This window comes from Lissotriton vulgaris, chromosome 4_1, assembly GCF_964263255.1.
Source record: "Lissotriton vulgaris chromosome 4_1, aLisVul1.2, whole genome shotgun sequence".
In the NCBI taxonomy this organism is placed as follows: Eukaryota; Metazoa; Chordata; class Amphibia; order Caudata; family Salamandridae; genus Lissotriton; species Lissotriton vulgaris.
This window is the reverse complement of record NC_141691.1, coordinates 1867745602-1867763344: the sequence shown is the minus strand read 5'-3', so window position 1 is coordinate 1867763344 and position 17743 is coordinate 1867745602. Positions and strand designations below refer to the sequence as shown.

Sequence of the window (17743 nt, the reverse complement as noted above, 5' to 3'; positions counted from 1 at the left end):
TGTTTGCCAGTAGTTTGGCATAGATGTTGGCATCGACATTTATCAAAGAAAGAGGTCTATAGGAGTCCAATTCAATTATCGCATTATCAGGCTTCAACAGCGTAATGATCATAGCCTCTCTCATTGATTGGGGCAGAACATCCGTCTCCAGTACCTCCTGACAAACGGCCAGCAGCCTTGGAGCCAGCTCCTCAGCATACGCCTTGTAGAAAGCAGTGGTCAGGCCATCAGGGCCGGGGGCCTTATTTAACGGTAAGCTCTTAATCACTTGAATCACGTCTTCTTTTGTTATGGGTAAATCCATATACAATCTACGAGTGTCATTAAACCACGCTAAGGCAATTGAGTCTAGAAAATCTGTCATGGTGCTATTCTCCGCAATCCCAGTCGTCTTGTAAAGGATAGAGTAGAACTTCTTGAACGCCTGCAAAACTCCCTCCTGACCCCTCACAATGTCGCCCTCTACATCTTTAACTACATAAACATATGCCGCCCCTGCCATTGGTCGTATCATAATCACCAGTGTATGCCCCGGCCGATCACCCTCCCCATAGCGCCGGGCCTCTGCATATTTTCCAAGAAATGTAATCTCCCTAGCAGCTTCCTCCTCAAATTCCAGAAGCTTAGTTTTAAGAAGGCCCGCTGTTTCTCGATCACCACACCCACACATTTTCTTGCCCAATTCCTTAATCTCTTTTTCCAGCCCTGCCAGCGTCCCTCTAATGGCCTTTAACGGCCTTTAAGGCCTTTAACGTGCAATACATTGTCCTCGTATGACAGCCTTGAAGGCGTCCCACAAGACAGCAGCAGTCTCCTCGACCCCTCATTGTTCTCAAAATATACTTCACTGTCCCCTCGAATTTCCTCCTTGAATGCCTCATCCAGCAGCGCGTTCTGGGGTAGCCGCCAGGTGAAGGCTCGGGATGGGGCACCTGGTATTGATAGTCGGAGAAGACATGTTGAATGATCAAACAATGAGCGCGCCACATGGGCCACATCCACCGTCCTGGTCGCAGCATCTCCAGTAATCAACCAAAAATCCAATCTGGACCAGGCTTGATGTGGAGTCGAAATACAGGTTCCCTCCCTTAGGTCCGGGTGTCTCTCCCTCCAGATATCTAGAAGCCCACCATCCACCATTATGTCTTGCAGGGCCATACGCGCCTGCAGGTGTAGTGATCTAGCAGTGCCCTTTCGGTCAGCTTCCTCGGAGAGTATAGCATTAAAATCCCCTCCCCAAATCACAGTTTGGCATCCAATTCCTCTAATCTTGGACCATGCCTGTCTGAAGAACTCCGGGGAATTCGTATTGGGACCATAAACCGCAGCGAAAGTCACTTCCACATAGCCTAGGCTCCCATTGAGTATATTAATACGCCCTTCAGGTTCTACATATGAATATGCACATTTCCAATCCAAACCTCTCTTGATCAGGATAGCAACCCCTCTTCCATAGTTTGAGTATATTGCAGAGTATACATCCCCCCCATCGACTACTCTTAAGCTTTTGAGATGGCGTCACATTCGCGTCACATTCAAATGAGTTTCCTGAAGGAAACAAATATCTATGGCATGTCTCACCAAATACGCATTGAACAGCCTCGCTTTCCGGCCATCTTTTAAGCCTCTTCACATTCCAGGTGCAAATATTCAGAATTTGTCCCGTAGACATCATCCCATTAATACACTTTTACACTCCCGACATATCTGTTCGCAACCTGTTACTAGCAATACTACTTTGCTGTGCATATTGACCTGAGTTCGTGGCTGCAACAAAAAACTAACACAACGCCCACACCCCCCATCTCCCACACCAACCCCCCCAATCAGGTTGTAGTGTAACCCACCCATCCACAACAATCATAAACATTAAATAGATCAAGGGGAACCTTCCCAGGGGGAGAGGGTAGACCGGCATACTCCCCTACTTTTGCAGGGTGACCAGGGGTTACTGCCTGTGCCTAATACATAATCCAAACATAGTAAACTTATACCTGACATACCCGGTATCGGGGGATAGGAGAGCCAACCAGATACATCTTAGCATATTATAGCACTGCCATCCACCCATAGGGCAGAACACCGCACCAAACTAATCAAGTATCCAATAACATCCTTTACCAGCATATAGAGTACAAGAATGATCATTGTTACAACATTGGGTCAGTCATTATCACTTAGCCTGCCAGATGACGCTCCGTCTTCAGTGCCTTTCTTCTCGGACCCCTTGCCTGCTACATGTTTGGAAAATTTAAGCGCAGATTTTGCGTCCGTGAAGAAGTGCGCTGTCCCATTGTGGGACACCTTCATTTCACCGGATATAGCAAAGAGTACGGAATTTGCGCCCGTAGTTGGAGCCGCTTGGCCGGCAGGAACTCCCTCCTAGCTGCCTGCACCAGCGGGGTAAAGTCAGGATAGAACGATATTGATTTCCCTTGGTGCGTAACCTGTCCCTTGCGTGCTAGTAGTAGTATGGTGTCTCTATCCTGATAGTTCAGTAGCTTTATCAGTATGGGACGCGGTGTATCCCCTACCCGCGGCTTCGGACCCAATGTTCTGTGTGCTCTCTCCACAGTAAACACCCCAGAGAGATGTGGGTCAAATAACTCATGCAGCAGGTCGACATGTAGGTTTCCATTTTGGACATCGCTGTTGTCTCCGGTATTCCCGTTACGCGTACTTTGCTTTCTTCGAGAGCGCGCTTTTAAGTCATCATTTTTTTCCCGTATGACTCTCAGCAGTTTGTCCATTTGGAGGAGTTGTTCCTTTGTTTCTGTCTGAAATTCGTGAGTTTCCACCAGCCTGTTTTCCAGCCCATCCAGCCGTGTTTCATGGACTGAAACCTGCGTTTTCACTGTGTCCAATTGCTGTATCAATGTGTCCAACTTGGAGTCAATACTCTTCAAACTAGACCGCATTTCCAGCAGCAAGGACTTCACATCTTCTCCCGCTCCAGATTGCTCGTCCATATGTGCGCCACCTTGCGCTACCGAACTCGTCTCGTTCTGCCTAGTCGAACGCCTGTAGTCGAACGTGATCTTCGGTTGTTTGAGATCTTGCTTGCCCATAGTTTCCCCAGATGGGTCCTCGCGCTGCAGGTAGTGTTACCAAGGGTGGCGCTATATGCTATTCGCTTCGGCTCTGCAGGAACTCCCAGTGTCACCCACGGTGCACTTTCGCCTTGCGCGGTATCCTTCAGCGAATAAGTCAGCTGCAACAGCAAGGGTATCTCCACTCGCTCCCTATGGCGTCCACAGGCACAGCAGATCAGCGCTTAATTGCAGGTCATTGGGGCACCACAGCTCCCACTACGTATTTGCAGCGCAATAAAAATGTCACAGCGCTCATCCACTTCCACAGTATTGTAGCTTCTCCCTCGAGTGACGGCGCAGGTGCAAAGCCTCAGGCCAGCTGATATTGGAAATCTAGTTCTGAAGTGCCAGCTCTTGACTGCTCGCTCTTAGATGTGTGCACCGCTATAGTCTGTCACAGACTAGCAGCTGTGGGAGGCACCTGGCTCGTTGGGGTCCAGGTCACATAGAAGCCAGCACTCACATGCACAGTGGATCACACGTCCCCTCTTCCCATCGAACACCAATCTCTGCACATCAAACTTCACCTGTCACCGTTTTGGTAGGGCCTTGCCAGATAGGGAGAGTCACAATGCCACCGCACCTCCGGGTATTCAAAGGCAAGCTAACCAGCCCCGCCACTCTCTGCACTCTTTGGTTCCAACCTCAGCTCCCTCTGCAAACCTTTCTCCAAATGTGCACAGTAGGGACGCACTGTTTCCTCAGGTGTGGACGGCTCCCTGTAGCACAGCGCACCGCCTGATCTCTTACTCTCACAGGTCCGCAGTCCCATGTGCCGCCATTTTGATGGTGTTCAGGCGTATGGGGAATTTCGTCCCTGTACCTCCGCCTTAGCCGCTCCAGCAGTCCGCCACCCGCTGCATATAAATGCACACCCCCTTCGATCACCTCATATAGGTCGGCGGTGTGTATGCACAGCGTCTGCAAATCGGTGGAGATGTGGCCTCCGGTCTGTCGCGGCCCCCCAGGCTTGAGTTGGAGTCAGCGCCGCAGTCTCCTCGAATTCGGCCGCAGCTCCGCTCGGGCTTTTCCTTCGTCCCGTCCGGTGCTGTGACTGAAGCTCCAATTTTCACCGCCTCTTCACCAGATTGTGTACAGCTCTCCCCCTCACCGGTACATATGCGTAGCACATTAGCAAGGGCTTTAAAAAACAGGATAAATGAAGGATTACAACCCCGGTCGGCGGAGCTCGCTCAAAAGGCGGCCATCTCGCTGCTCGGCTAGCCACGCCCCCCAGTCCTTGCCTTTGATGTTACATTGCTCCGCTGCCTTTTGGCTAGGTTTGCTCTGTACAAATACCACATGTATTCAATAGCAAAGATCATGAATAAATAAAATAATGCAGTCACCTATTTAAAGTTATGTCGCTCAATTCTAAAACTTACAAAACATTTCCCTTTTCCCCCATTTTTAGAAGTGTTAAAAGTCTGGTTGAAACTACATCCTAAAACTCCAGCTCGCTATAAAATGTTTCAATTTCTTTAATATTTTAGCAAACTAATTACCATCATGTTGTTTTCAGATAATGGCCTGACTATACATGCCCAGTACTTACTCAATAGAAACATGATGTAATACTACTGCCCGGAAGTCATTTAGATGCAATTAAACCTACTCCATACACTCACATCGCCTCAGTGCTTAAGCAGAGTTGCCAGCAAAGGCCCAGTTATTCTGAGAAGACGCCATTTAAAGGCTCTATACACTAAAAGATCAGAGATGTGTTTTGTTTCTCTTACTTTATCATAGAATGCCTAAAGCAGGAAAACCTACAACACAGCAATGCTACACACAAATAAACAACTTAGTGTCAAGGTAAAAATATAAAATATAAGTCACACTTTGAGGAAAAAATGCATCAAAAAGGAGCAATCTAATAGGAAATAAATAAAACATGAGAAAATACGAAAAAAGGCCATTAATTGGAGTAAATCAAGACCTAAGTAAACCAGAAAAACAAAAAAATAAAAATACAATCAAAGAGACAGTTAACACAAAGCAGTAACAGCCTGATTAAAATAATATGCGTCTTTATTGAGCTTTGTTAAAGTTATGAGAGACAGAAAAGGCAACAGCCAACAGAATTTGGAGAGAAACCCTCTCATGACATCCTGACACACATTTTACCCACTTACCAACACAATAATGGGGATTGGTTTAACCGCATCGCTGCGGCGGTTATTTTTGCACTACGCGGCTTTTTTCTAAAAGCTGCGTTAGATGATGAGCTCAGCTCGTCATCCGCACACGACCACTGTGGCTGATGACGAGCTGAGCTCGTCATCAGCATCGAAGGGGTTAAAGAGTATGGAGCGAGGGAGAGCATGCGTGTAAGTTAAAATAATGCTTAATGTAAAGTGCTTCTTTACAGAATTTTAAGAGGTGGGGTACCGCCTCTAACTGTATGCATGCTCTACACTAAGAGACTGGGTCACTGCTCATAGTGATGTTCTGTCCGACTGAATCAAACTACTGCTCTGTGAGGGTCACATACATTAAAGGGCCTACCTCAGAAGGATTTTTCACAGTTTTAAGTACTTCGCAGTGAGTGTTTGTCACGGTTTTAATGAAGAACATGTACAACAGTCATTTGTATAATGTGTGAGTGAGGTAGATAGAGAGATGCAGAGAGTGAGACACACATTAGGGGCATCCGCAGACAGCTAAGCTCCGATATAATACAAAAAATTACGATGCCCCTTAGCAGCAAACAAGGCCATTAACCACGGCCAATTAACACATCAATGGAAATGGAAATACAGGTTTCTAATCTAGTGGGGGTTGGCTCTGTCCAGAGGAGTATTTCACTCATGTAATTAGTTATTTGTTGTATCAATGCATCTTTTATGAAGTGCTTGCAATGCAATGGTTAAGAGACTATATTGAATCACAAAAGTACAATGAATCATCACTCATGAAATTATTTATCTCAAAGATGCATTGTACACAGAAAGCAATGTTAGTTTTGTTTTTTTACTACAGCAGGCTTTTGTTACATATTTTTTCAGGATTGAAAATGTAAGCGGGACCTACTGGTTTTGTAGGTGCTATATGCAGTGAAAAAGTAACTATTATTTTATTTTATTTATTTATTTTAGAGGTTTTATATAGCGCTGGCTGGACCCGGGGGTATCAGAGCGCTTTACATTTTAGAGACAAGAAGGTCAATAAAACAGGGGACATACATAGCATCAATGTATATAAACAACATATAAGTCTCCGCCTGACAGATTTCAAAAAGACCATTCTGAGCTGCCTGAAGTCCAAATAAAATTAAACCCTCTCTGCTGTACTGCGTTCCTTTAGAGCAGTGGTTCTTAACCTTCGACTTCTGTGGACCCCAATTTAATCATTACAGGAACCCTGGGGTTCCGGACTACGTGAATGTACTGTATCTGGGCTGACCAAAATATCTTCTCAATCGACTGCAGGTTGTTCAGAACGCTGGAGTCAGAGCTATTCTTATGGTAAATCCCAGGATTCATATGTCACCTTGCCTGAAGGCTTTGCACTGGCTCCCGGTTAGAAAGAGTATTCAGTTTAAGGCCCTAGTGCTGGCCTATTGAGCTTTTCATGGTACGGGTGCCCCCTATTTGAGAAGGAGGGTACAACACTATCGGCCACAACGGGCCTTGAGGTCTGCCGGGCAGGCAATCATGCTCAACCCCAAGTTTGCCCGCTCTTGGACAGGGGTACGCTTTACCTTTCAGGTCCTTGTGGCACGTCTGTGGAATGATCTGCCGTTGTATCTTAGACAGACCAAGGACCTATTACTTTTAAGGAGACAGCTAAAAACGTGGCTGTTTCAGCAAAAACTTTCTGGCAGGCTAGGTGGAACTCTTACAGTTATCGTTTTTGGTGGGCTGCCTAGTCGTAAAACGGCTTAGATGGACAACATAGTGATACTACATGGAAAGAGGAACATGCGTGGTTGACTTTGGGGCTGTCAGAAAGACCACAAATGATTTTCCCAGCATCAGGAAATATTGTGTATTAGTACTTTAAAAGACAAACGTTTGGAGAACTGGGACCAGGCTCCAAAGTACCTCAGAGAACTGTGTGACCTGGCTGCCTGCAAATTGTTGAGTATGCCATTTCCACCTGGCATTTGAGTCTACCGCTGGGTCCAGCGAAAAGAAATATCCCACCCAAGTGGAGCCATGGTGGCTACAACTCAGTGACTTTTACAGATACAGAACATAGGATGGAGATTAGGTGAAGACTTCATCTCAACAGTGAAGCAACCTCAGCTGCTACAAAATCAGTCTCTGTCCCACTGTGCCATATAACCAATGTCCAACCTTCAACTTTCTGCCTTGCCCAGCTGGACAATCGAGTAAATGAAAAAAGTAACAAAGTTCCCGGGTAAAACGTTGGATTGGTGTAGCCTACAGATCATACCCAACCCCTATTCCATCGCACAAAAAATCAAACCTAGGTCTCTTGGTCTACCATGAACATTTACTTTGATTGGTGCTTTGTCTTTTCTTGGTTCTTTTTGCTTTAAAACTTTAACAAAATCATATCCTGAGTTCCCCGAATACATTTTTGTCCATTTTATGCCATTTTGTCTATTTAAGTTTTCTTCATTTTACTAAATTGGTTTGAAATGTGGGTTGTGCTCTTAACTTTAATGTTACCTAGTACTTCTTTTTAAAAAAAAAATCTTTATTGTCAGGAGTGCAAAAATTATATTCACAGTAGTACATGTAGCTCGCTTTCGTATATCAGCAGTATGTGTGAGCAGTAAAAATGAACATAACAGATCGTGCTTCCGTAAGTATCATTCGCTACCCTGTTCTCTGCGCGTAGCAGTCAGGAGTGACCAACATATACAAATTATGGCATATCTTCGCTTCCTATCCACATGACTTTCCCTGACAGTACATTCCTGGTACGTTTATCTGTTTCTAACAAAATTTACTTTTATAAACAGCAAAAACATTAAAACCCAACTAAGGTCATCACTTGGTAATTGAGCGTTTCAATCCACAGTTAATCTTCGGCCATTATACATGTTCAACACTATGTCCGAGGTAATGTATCAATCCCGCACCCTCCCGGCATCCACCCGCACTTTGCACGGAGACCCGTGTCGTCTAGTCCTCATCCTCCTCTGAGTCAGATTCCTCGCCCTCAGGCAGGGGTGCACATGGTTCTCCCCTGTATTTGTTCCACGGCGCCCACACCTTATTCCATTTGCGGGGGCATGCCCGCATCACATAAACTGCCCTCTCTTTTACCATTAGGTGGTCCATATTCCTGATCCACCCTGCTACCGTGGGTAACTCCGCAACACCCCACCTCTGTGCAATGTCTTGTTTGGCCACTGTTACCGCCAGCGTAACCCATAGTTGTCCATACCTGTCCAGGTCAGTAGGATCCCAAATGTTCAACAGGCATTTACGGGGCTCTGGCAAGACTGACATTTCGATGGCCTGGGAGACTGTGCGCATGATCTGTTTCCAGACTTCCTGGATCTGAGGGCAGTCCCACAACGTGTGTAGCAGAGTCCCTTCCTCCCCGCAGCCCCTGAGGCAAAATGGGTGTGGTGCCCTTTGTATTCTGTGAAGTAGCGTGCGGGTGTAGTAAGTGCGGTATAAAATCTTGAGCTGCACCAAGCGAAACCTGGCCCATATGCCTACCTCTGGTGGTGACGCAAGCGCCTCGTTCCATTCTGTATCGTCCATGTCCCCTAGTTCTCCCACCCATTTCTCTTTAAGTTTCTGTGTGGGGTCCGGCATGTTGTTTATCAGCTTTTTGTACGTGAGAGAGGTCGCTTTGTGCTCCATAAATTCGGTCAGTAGCCTGTCCTCCAGTGGTGATGAGTCAGGGAGTGTGGTATCCGGTGGAATCGCCTGCAGCAGGGCGTGTCGGATCTGTACGTATCGGAATGTTTCAGTGGGGCGTAGACCGTATTGCTGTTGGAGTTGCGGAAAAGCAAGAACCGTGCCCTTGTCCCAAAGGTCTCCCACCACTGAGATCCCTATGGTGTCCCATTGTGTGAAACCCTTACATGACCGCAAGTTTCCTAGTGCTTTAGTGTCCCACAATGGCGTTAACTTGGTGATTTTCCCCTTCCACCCTAGACGTGATTGCGCTGTATGCCATAACGCCGCCGTATGAGATGTTGGGCCTATTAGGGTCTGTACTTGTGAGTAGGTGTATAAGACAGAAAGCATGCCGGCAGTCCCTAACTGTGACCAGTCCGCCTTGTACGCGGGGTCGTCCCGCGAGATGTGGATCCAGTGATTAACTATTTTAAGTTGGGATGCCCAGTAATATAATTGGAGATTGGGCAGCGCAATCCCTCCCTCATACCAGCTCTTCACCAGTTTATCCTGTGCTATTCGCGCTGGGCCATTGCTCCACAGTAAGCTGGACACTAGTGCAGCGACCTGTTTGAAGTACCGCGGGCTCACCCTATAGGGGGAGTTTTCGAGCACATAGAGAAACCGCGGGAGCGCCATCATCTTATAGAGCGCCGCCCGCCCTAGAAGGGTCAGCGGTAGCGTAGCCCAGTATTTGACGTCTGCACGAAGGCGTGCCAGTGGTGGTAGCAAGTTTTCGGTATAAAACTTCGCAGCATCGGTAGCAATAAAGATTCCCAAATACTTAAAGGTGGTAGTTGTGATCTTTAGGGGACAGTCGGCTTGCAGCACTGGGCCCGGGCCCTTGAGGACATACAGTATGGATTTGGACCAATTTAGGGTATAACCCGACGCCTTACCGTGTTCGTCGCACAGAGTCAATAGGGCAGGGACCCCCTCATTGGGGTTGATCATGTAGATCAGCATGTCATCGGCGTATAAGGAGACTTTGACCTAGTACTTCTTTAACTTAAGAAGCATTTTTAAGGGGCACTGCCTGCCACATTTGCCACAGAAAACATGGGATTAGCAGAGTTTAACACTAAACCTAAACAGATTGTGTTTATTACGTAGGCAGCGCCACTCTCTGCCAAGCTAATAACACAATTTCTGACGATTTCAGTATCCTGATCAACTGTGCCAAAGTGGAGGACAAGTCACGGAATATGAAACTACAGTTGGCTGCCAAAGCAGAGGTATTCAAGCACTGTTGCAAGAACAGACTCAGAACGCTGTCCAGTACTGCAGACATTCGAAAAGGAGCAGCTAGATAGTGAAGGGGGCGATAACAGTGGAATCTTTGTTCACTCTTTAAAAAGTAACGCTAACACCACCATATAGGCAATCTTTCTACAAATGTCTGGCTTCCACATGGGTCGACACAAAAGCATCCCTTGAAACTGTAGAGATTGGGTGCGTCAGCCTCCCATCTTTTATTTTTGCCACTGTAACACAAACTCTTATGTCCATTAAATTAAAAGCCAGTATTGGAATTTATACTTATATAGCACCTCAAATCACGCTGTTGTCGTACTAATTCATGCTGTTGGACTTGGTCCTCTCTGCATGGTCATCCCTAAATAATTTGCCTTCGCCTTCATGTTTTTTGAACATGTTTTTTTTTTGGCTTGTAGGACTCTGTGCACTTTACCTCTGCTAACCAGTGCTAAAGTGCTTGCACTCTCTCCTTTTAACATGGTGAGATTGGCGTACACCCAAGTGGCATCTTTAATTTCCTTGTAACACCCTAGTGAAGTGGTGCTACATGTACTCGGGCCTGTAAATTAAATGTCACTAGTGAGCCTGCAGCACTAGTTGTGAGAGTCACCCACTCAGGTAGAATTTTAAGCATGCCTCACGCCTGCCACTGCAGCCTGTGGGTGCAGTTTCAAACTACCATTTCGATCTGGGAAAATAAACCTTTTGCCAGGCCTAAACCTTCCTTTTTAATACATACAGGTGACCCCTAGGGTAGGCCCTAAACAGCTCACAGGGCAGGCTGCAGTGTATTTAAAAAGTTGGACATGTACTTTTAACTTTTACTTGTGCTTGTAGTGAAAAACTCTTAAATTCGTTTTTCACTACTGTAAGGCCTGCCTCTCCCATAGGATAACATTGGATTACCAAATTACATTAAGTGATAACTTTTAATTGGGAGCAAGAGGGACTGTAGAGTTTGGTGTTTAAGGAATTGTAATTTAAAACCTTCTATAGTGGTAACGTTGGATTTTAAACCAAAGTCTGAAAATGCTACTTTGAGAAAGTTAGCATTTTTTTGTTCCATCCATTTGGTGCCTGTATCCTGTGTCACATGACTAGGTGTAACTGTCAGTTGGTCTTTGTATAGTGCTCCCAGAGAGTGAGACAAAGGAGGAATATTTGTTGACAGAATCGCCATCTCGGACTGGATAGGTCAGCAGAGTTTTCACCTACCATACTTGCACATCACAAAGACGAATGAAGGGATTTACACTAGTCTTTTATGGCCCCAGACACGCTAGGGCCAGGGCATGGAGGAAAGAAATTCCAGACACCTCTGTAGGGGGAGGACTCTAGAATCTTTTCTCTTTTCAAAAATGAGCACCAGGTATAAATAGAGGACCCTTAGACCAAACTCTTCAGTACACATCTGGACCTGTGGAAGACTCTGAAGAAGATCTGCTGTGCTGCTCTGCTGCAAGGACTGCTATTCTGCTGCCTGAATGTGAAGGCCTGGACTTGTATCTTGAACCCAGGACTACAGGATTGACTTCATAGTCTAGTTGGCTGGCCTCCTTATCAGAGCCTTAGGGACAGAAAAGGCTTCAACTATCTTGACCCCTGTACCTGGTCTCTGTCTCTGTCTGCTGTGAGTCCAAACCCTCCAAGCGATGCCCTCCTCGGAAGTGGGGCTAAAGGTGGTCTGCTAGCAGAGCTGTAGTCTCCAACAGAACCAATGTAGCGCATCGCAAACCTACTGCAACTCTTCGAAGTGCCTCATTGGAACTGATGCAGCCCCAGCACACGTCCGCATCACAGCCCTCGCAGCTTATTGGAACCGCTGCTCTGCATCACATCCTTGAAGCAGAACCTCGCATCGCTCCTGTGGACCGCCGCTGAGTGGCGTACCACTTTTTAACCAGGATTTAAGGTACACTTCTAAACTAACTTGGTCACTGTATCCGGGCCACGCTCCACCGCGGTCTACCTGAACTTGACTACCTGAACTTGTCCAGCTTGACCAGATAACCAAATGTTGCGCTTTGTTCTATTAAGCAACATATTCACCTAAACCTTTGAAATTGCATATCTTCAGTGCTACTAGTTGGATTTTTTTGTTGTTTTGGTGTCAAATAATGTATTACATTTTACCCAATTTCTATAGATTGGTGTAGATTGTTTCTTGTGTTTTGTTTTCACATTATTGTTTGTGTGCTGCATAAATAATTTACACTTTGCCTCTAAGTTAAGCCTGGCTGCTTTTGCACCAGCCTACCAGAGGGTTGAGCATATGTTAATTTGGGGTTTACTTGTGTTTCACCCAGACAAGAATTGTGGTAGCTGCTTAAGTAGTGTTTTACCTCCCTCAACCAGTAACCCAATTTGCTAAACATACTTTAGCAGATTGTGCTGGCATAGTTGGCACAGTTTGGGCTACTACTATACTACTTTTACTTTCATTGCCATAATTTTGGCTGCGTCTACTGATGGGACACTGATCATAAAGTCTGCTCTCACTACATGCAATTTTTTTGGCCTCTGAGAAAAGGTCACTTAAGGCCTCATTTAAAGGTTGGATGGAATATTCTTCCCACAATTGTCAGATGTTTAGTTTGCCAACCACTTGTCCCATTACCCCATCTCATTTAGGGGCAGAAGAAGCCCTCTATATTTATTGTCTGAGCTACAGCCCACTCAGCTGTTAGAAACCCTTGCAAAGCTTGACTGGTCCTATTTTAGACAAGCCTTTCTGGTGCAATTTCTGCCATCCATTTCCTTACCTGCTCACCCATAAAAGAAGGACAACAGTGGTGGTACTGGCCAGGAAAGAAACAAAGCTGTCTTTCATATGTTGAGAGAAAATTCCAACAATGCAACAATATTTTTGTTTTTACAAAAGAAGCCCCCGCTTTGGAGGTTTATAGTTGAAAAAAAAAAATTGTATGCTAGCCAGCATGGCTTGCTTTTGCCATATCTGCTGCCGCCCTGTTTGTGTGCACTTCCCTAAATATCAATTAAGTCCTTTCCAGGATTGCACTACAACAAGGCCCACAATTTAAATGCCAATGTATGTTTAGAAAAAATATTTAATATGCATTATAAGACAATAGTCTCTTAACCCCTTAGCTGCGGCGGTTATTCCGCTGCAGCGCTAAGGGGGAGGCCGGGCCGCGCGGCGCTCCTGTACTCATGACGGAACTGCTCCGTCACGGCCCTCGGGTGGGCTGTGCTTGTGACGGAACGGTTCCGTCACGGTTCTGCCCGCTCTTTAGAACGTCAGCGCAGGCGCGGAATTCACGCAGCTACCTCCATCACCACCCCCTTTTGTACCGCTTTTGGCCGCCATAAGTGTGGCAGGGTATGCTCAGACGTGAGTCCCTTGCTCACTTTGCCACTGGATTCAAGCAAGCCGGGCTGAAGACGGCTGGAATGCCAGAAACCGGTCCTCGGAAGCTTGTTTCCGGTCCAGGGAAGACATGGCTTGGCAGTTCGGGCTGGACTGTTCCCATGAAGCACAGGGTCAGACTGATTTGCATATAGCCATGTCTGAACTGGGTGGCAGAGTGGGCTAAAGAACGGTGATGGATTAAACCCAGATCTTTTGACTGGGTGTGAGTGTTTGATTGATTCAAATGCTCCGTCCATCACCTCCCCCCTTTCGTACGGCGCAGGCACGGCGAGCAGGCCGTGACGGAACCGTTCCGTCACCAGCACAGCCCACCCGAGTTTCGTGACAGAACCGTTCCGTCACCAGCACGGAAAGGGTTAAAGACAGTGGATTAAAAAATGACCTTAAGGTATATAGGTAACCTTTCCCAACATTGACCTAATAGACAATATGGGTAGAAGTGCATGGAGTATTGGGGCAGCAATCTGAGGGCTCATACATTCGCTTAAAGCATTTGAACTGGTGTGACAGTTTTATCTGAACATTCTATTCTTTTTTTATCAAGAAAAGTTTTGCTTTAAGAGGGTCAGTCATACAAAGAACATTTTCTAAGGTTTTGCAGGGAAAAATCAGCATTTAAAGTTAACTTGCTTTCAGATCAATGTACTTAGGACGTGTTAATCCTTTTAATTTCTGTGAGATCACTGTATCTGTGTCAAAAAGACATTTAAAGAATTAAAAGACATGCCTAGTACCAAGAAAAATTGCACAATGTTTCATGAAGAAGACTTTTACAGTGGCTGGACACAATCATCATTACGTCAGTTAGAATTCCAGATAAGTAATTTTCACATATAGCAGTGGATCAGACTGACACATTACGGAAGGTACACCTTGCAACATATCTAAAAAAAAAAATCTCCAGATAATTTATTAACATGAATTATTATCTACTGGTATTGTAATGCCTGTTCGTTGAACTAAAGTGAGAGCTAGCTGCTGGAGCCTCTTTTTATACCCCCAAAAAACAAAACATCTCAGTACAAGCAAAACATCAAATACATAACTGTCAGGCTCCTGTTGGGCACCAGTTGTCTGACCAAATGGGTGCCACGTTTTTTTAAAATCAGGATTTCAATCATATGGCTGATCATAATTATGCATATTAGTTGCAGACAGATTTAATATTAAACATCAGATAGGAAATCGTACCTGAATTAGTACAGCAGAATGTGTTAAAGCATCATTCAGCATTGTCAGAACATTCGATGTTGCCACAATACCAGGGTCATGTCCCCAAGACGTGATGAGTAAGCGGTCATAACTCTAAAAAGAAGAATAAACACTGGGCTATTATGTGACTGTAGTATGTTGTCTATATATTTAAAAAAGTACTAAAACTGTAATTCTCTTTTCAAGGCTGTAGTGACTACTGCAACAACAAATAGACTAATAGAATAGTAAGTGTGTAATTAGTTGGGTACATAGACTGAGAAGGTTTATGAACCTAACAAACATTTTTCTTTAGGCAGTATCAAGGTAAGAAGGGACAGATGGAGACCTGGATTTTTGGAACTGGCCCATCCTGAAAGGTATTAATTTGCTAAAGAAGTGTTTGAACTTCCAATTTTTACATATAATATCTAATGTGAAACTCCATTATATAGAGCATTACGAAGGAACACGTGATATTTTTCAAGAACACACAAGACTTGCATTTGGCTTTGTGACAATCAACTGGATTCAGAGGTAAACTAAATATAAGCAAATACACTTTATTCCTCAGGGAATCTTCTGTTTATGGCTCTGCTTGAGTACTGCATCTTTACAATAATTTTACAATATGGACAGGTTCGGACAGTTTTGATAAGTGAACAGTGCACCTCATTGACAAGGCACTGTGCTGTCCAATTACAAGTTTACAATACCAATAGAAGTGCAATCAAAGTTGCGCAGCTGCTAAACTTAAACACCACATCACAATCTGCTTTCTGAGTGGGCTGTGGAATGTGGATGGACGTTGCCATGAGCATGCTCAATGGGGCCACTTCTACTTAAGAGTCATTTACATTTAAGAGTCGTTGGTCACAGTAGCATTTGATATCGCCCATGATTGTATTTTTTATTGCTTCCCTATGCATAACATTGGAAACAGCCTTCTTTATTTTGTTTTATCTTTCCTTTAAGCAGATGCAGTTCACTCAGACAATAGGACCCACTACACTGCGGTGTAACATAACAAAGGGGATATTTGTAAAGCACTTTTACCCTTCAAGGCACTTTTCTGCTGAAAAAAGATTGTTGATGTCCTTTGGTTTGAACCTGCGATACATACTATTGAGCACCTTTACAAAGCCACTGAGGTGTGGTACTGGCCTCCTTATCTCCAGTCAATAGAGGAAAGGATAAACACGTTTCATTTGAGGCTGAATTCAATGGCTGGTGGTCTTCGTTTGTGAACTATTTTTAGTTTATTTATTTCTTTAAAACAAACATACACTGATTTTGGATGGTACAACATATACAAGGCATCAGAAAGGGTACTCACATGGCTTCGTCTCTAGCTCCTGTGATACACAGTCTCGTTTTCTAATTCAAACTCTCAAACGTAAAGCTCACATTTACAAAATTGACCAGGGCCATGTTTTTTAGCCTACTTTCTGAGAAGTATCTGCGTTTTCTCCATTTACCTGCGGCCCACAATGCATGGTCAGGCGAGGTCAAGTCATTGGGAGGGTAAACACACAAAAATGCTTTTTTTCTGCCCCGGTTTGCTTCTCTGAAGGCTAGTCTTTCCCTGATGCTCATTTAATTAAGTGTCAAAACCTTTGATAACTATCTTTCTCTGCACAACGTAATTCAAAAACAATTCTCTATCAGATTCAGTTTACCTTGTTAGTTAAGAGAATTGACCTATAACATTTTTGTACTCCTCTGGTTGAACCTGAAGAATTGTCGAGTCGTGCCTACTGGAGTATCTTTCACAAAACAATACCATTTTAGATAACATATTTTTGTATGTTGGAAAGGCCTATCTTTAGCTTTAAATAGTGGAGGAGAACAAAGGTACTGAGTACAAAGATTTCCCCAAATACCTAAAAGTTTGAGAATAATCAACCCTTTACCATTGAGAATCCCAATAAAAATATAGCAGCCACCGGTACATTCCCCAACCTTAGAGACACTTATAGAGCATTACACACTTGTCAATTTGAAAAAATGTGGGGCGGTTATGGTCACCTACACTGTTATTGAAACTTTACTGACTTAATGTAGTGATCTACCATTTCATGCAAGAAATATTGTTATGCTTAGTAGTATGCTAACAAGACAAAGTATGAATTAGCATACACAAAGTAGTCTTTCTGCAGATCTAATCTGCCTCATCTAAATCTGCTGCACTGTTTGCACCTTACACTCAAAAACTTTCCAAGGCATGCCCTTGTAAGAGTCATAAAATTTTGCAAAGGCACATTAGCATTTGTCAAGTAGCTCTGCACACGTGTAGAGAATTCAGATGTCGGAATTAGATAGATTTAAGATGTGCTCACAGAGCTCCCTTCTCTTCCCTCTAAGTGGCATACCCATACTGAGCAGGGTCAACAAAGGACTAAGACTGGCACATTAATTGCTGGCATGAGCCATCTACGTGTTGATCAAAGGAAACTGATCAAGTAAAGAAAACTTTAGACACACTAAAGAAGCTTCATCGTAGCCAGCAAGCACTGCAAAAACAAGCGTTGGAAATTACCAATGTCACTCACAAAGAAAATATTGCTAATAAAAAAAGCCTGGTACCAGCTCTCTCTTCTGAAGCAATTCAATCTCTTACTTCTAAAACCGCTGTTCAAGATCTTGTACTGTCAAATCTGAATGGCAGTCAATGCCCTTCTCCATAGCCTCCCAAACACCACACTGACAATCCTTAGGGTATTCTACATTCTCTGGAGCACGTTTCATCCAACCCTGAAGAAATAAGATCCAATCATCCCTATCCAGATGGAACTCCATTGGTTCCCCTTGCCAGCCTACAAAACCAGCTGCATAATTTACAAAGCCAGGCAAAAATGATCTCTGTATACTTGGATGTTGACGGTCTTGCATAGAAAGAACGTGACAGCTGGGAAGGTAACCTATATGATCCTTTGCAACTGCCCATTTGCTTAACCCCTTGCATGCTGATGACGGCCCCC

At 44.6% G+C, this 17743-nt stretch overlaps 1 protein-coding gene across 1 annotated transcript in view; it reads right to left on the bottom strand.

Moving 5' to 3' along the window:
• The window catches only part of FAM91A1 (family with sequence similarity 91 member A1), a 261796-nt gene that overhangs the window by 82593 nt on the left and 161460 nt on the right, over positions 1 to 17743 (bottom strand). The window contains exon 18 of the mRNA XM_086966190.1: positions 14763 to 14876. Within this exon, the coding sequence (XP_086822316.1) occupies positions 14763 to 14876 (114 nt within the window). The remainder of the gene's footprint in view (positions 1 to 14762; positions 14877 to 17743) is intronic.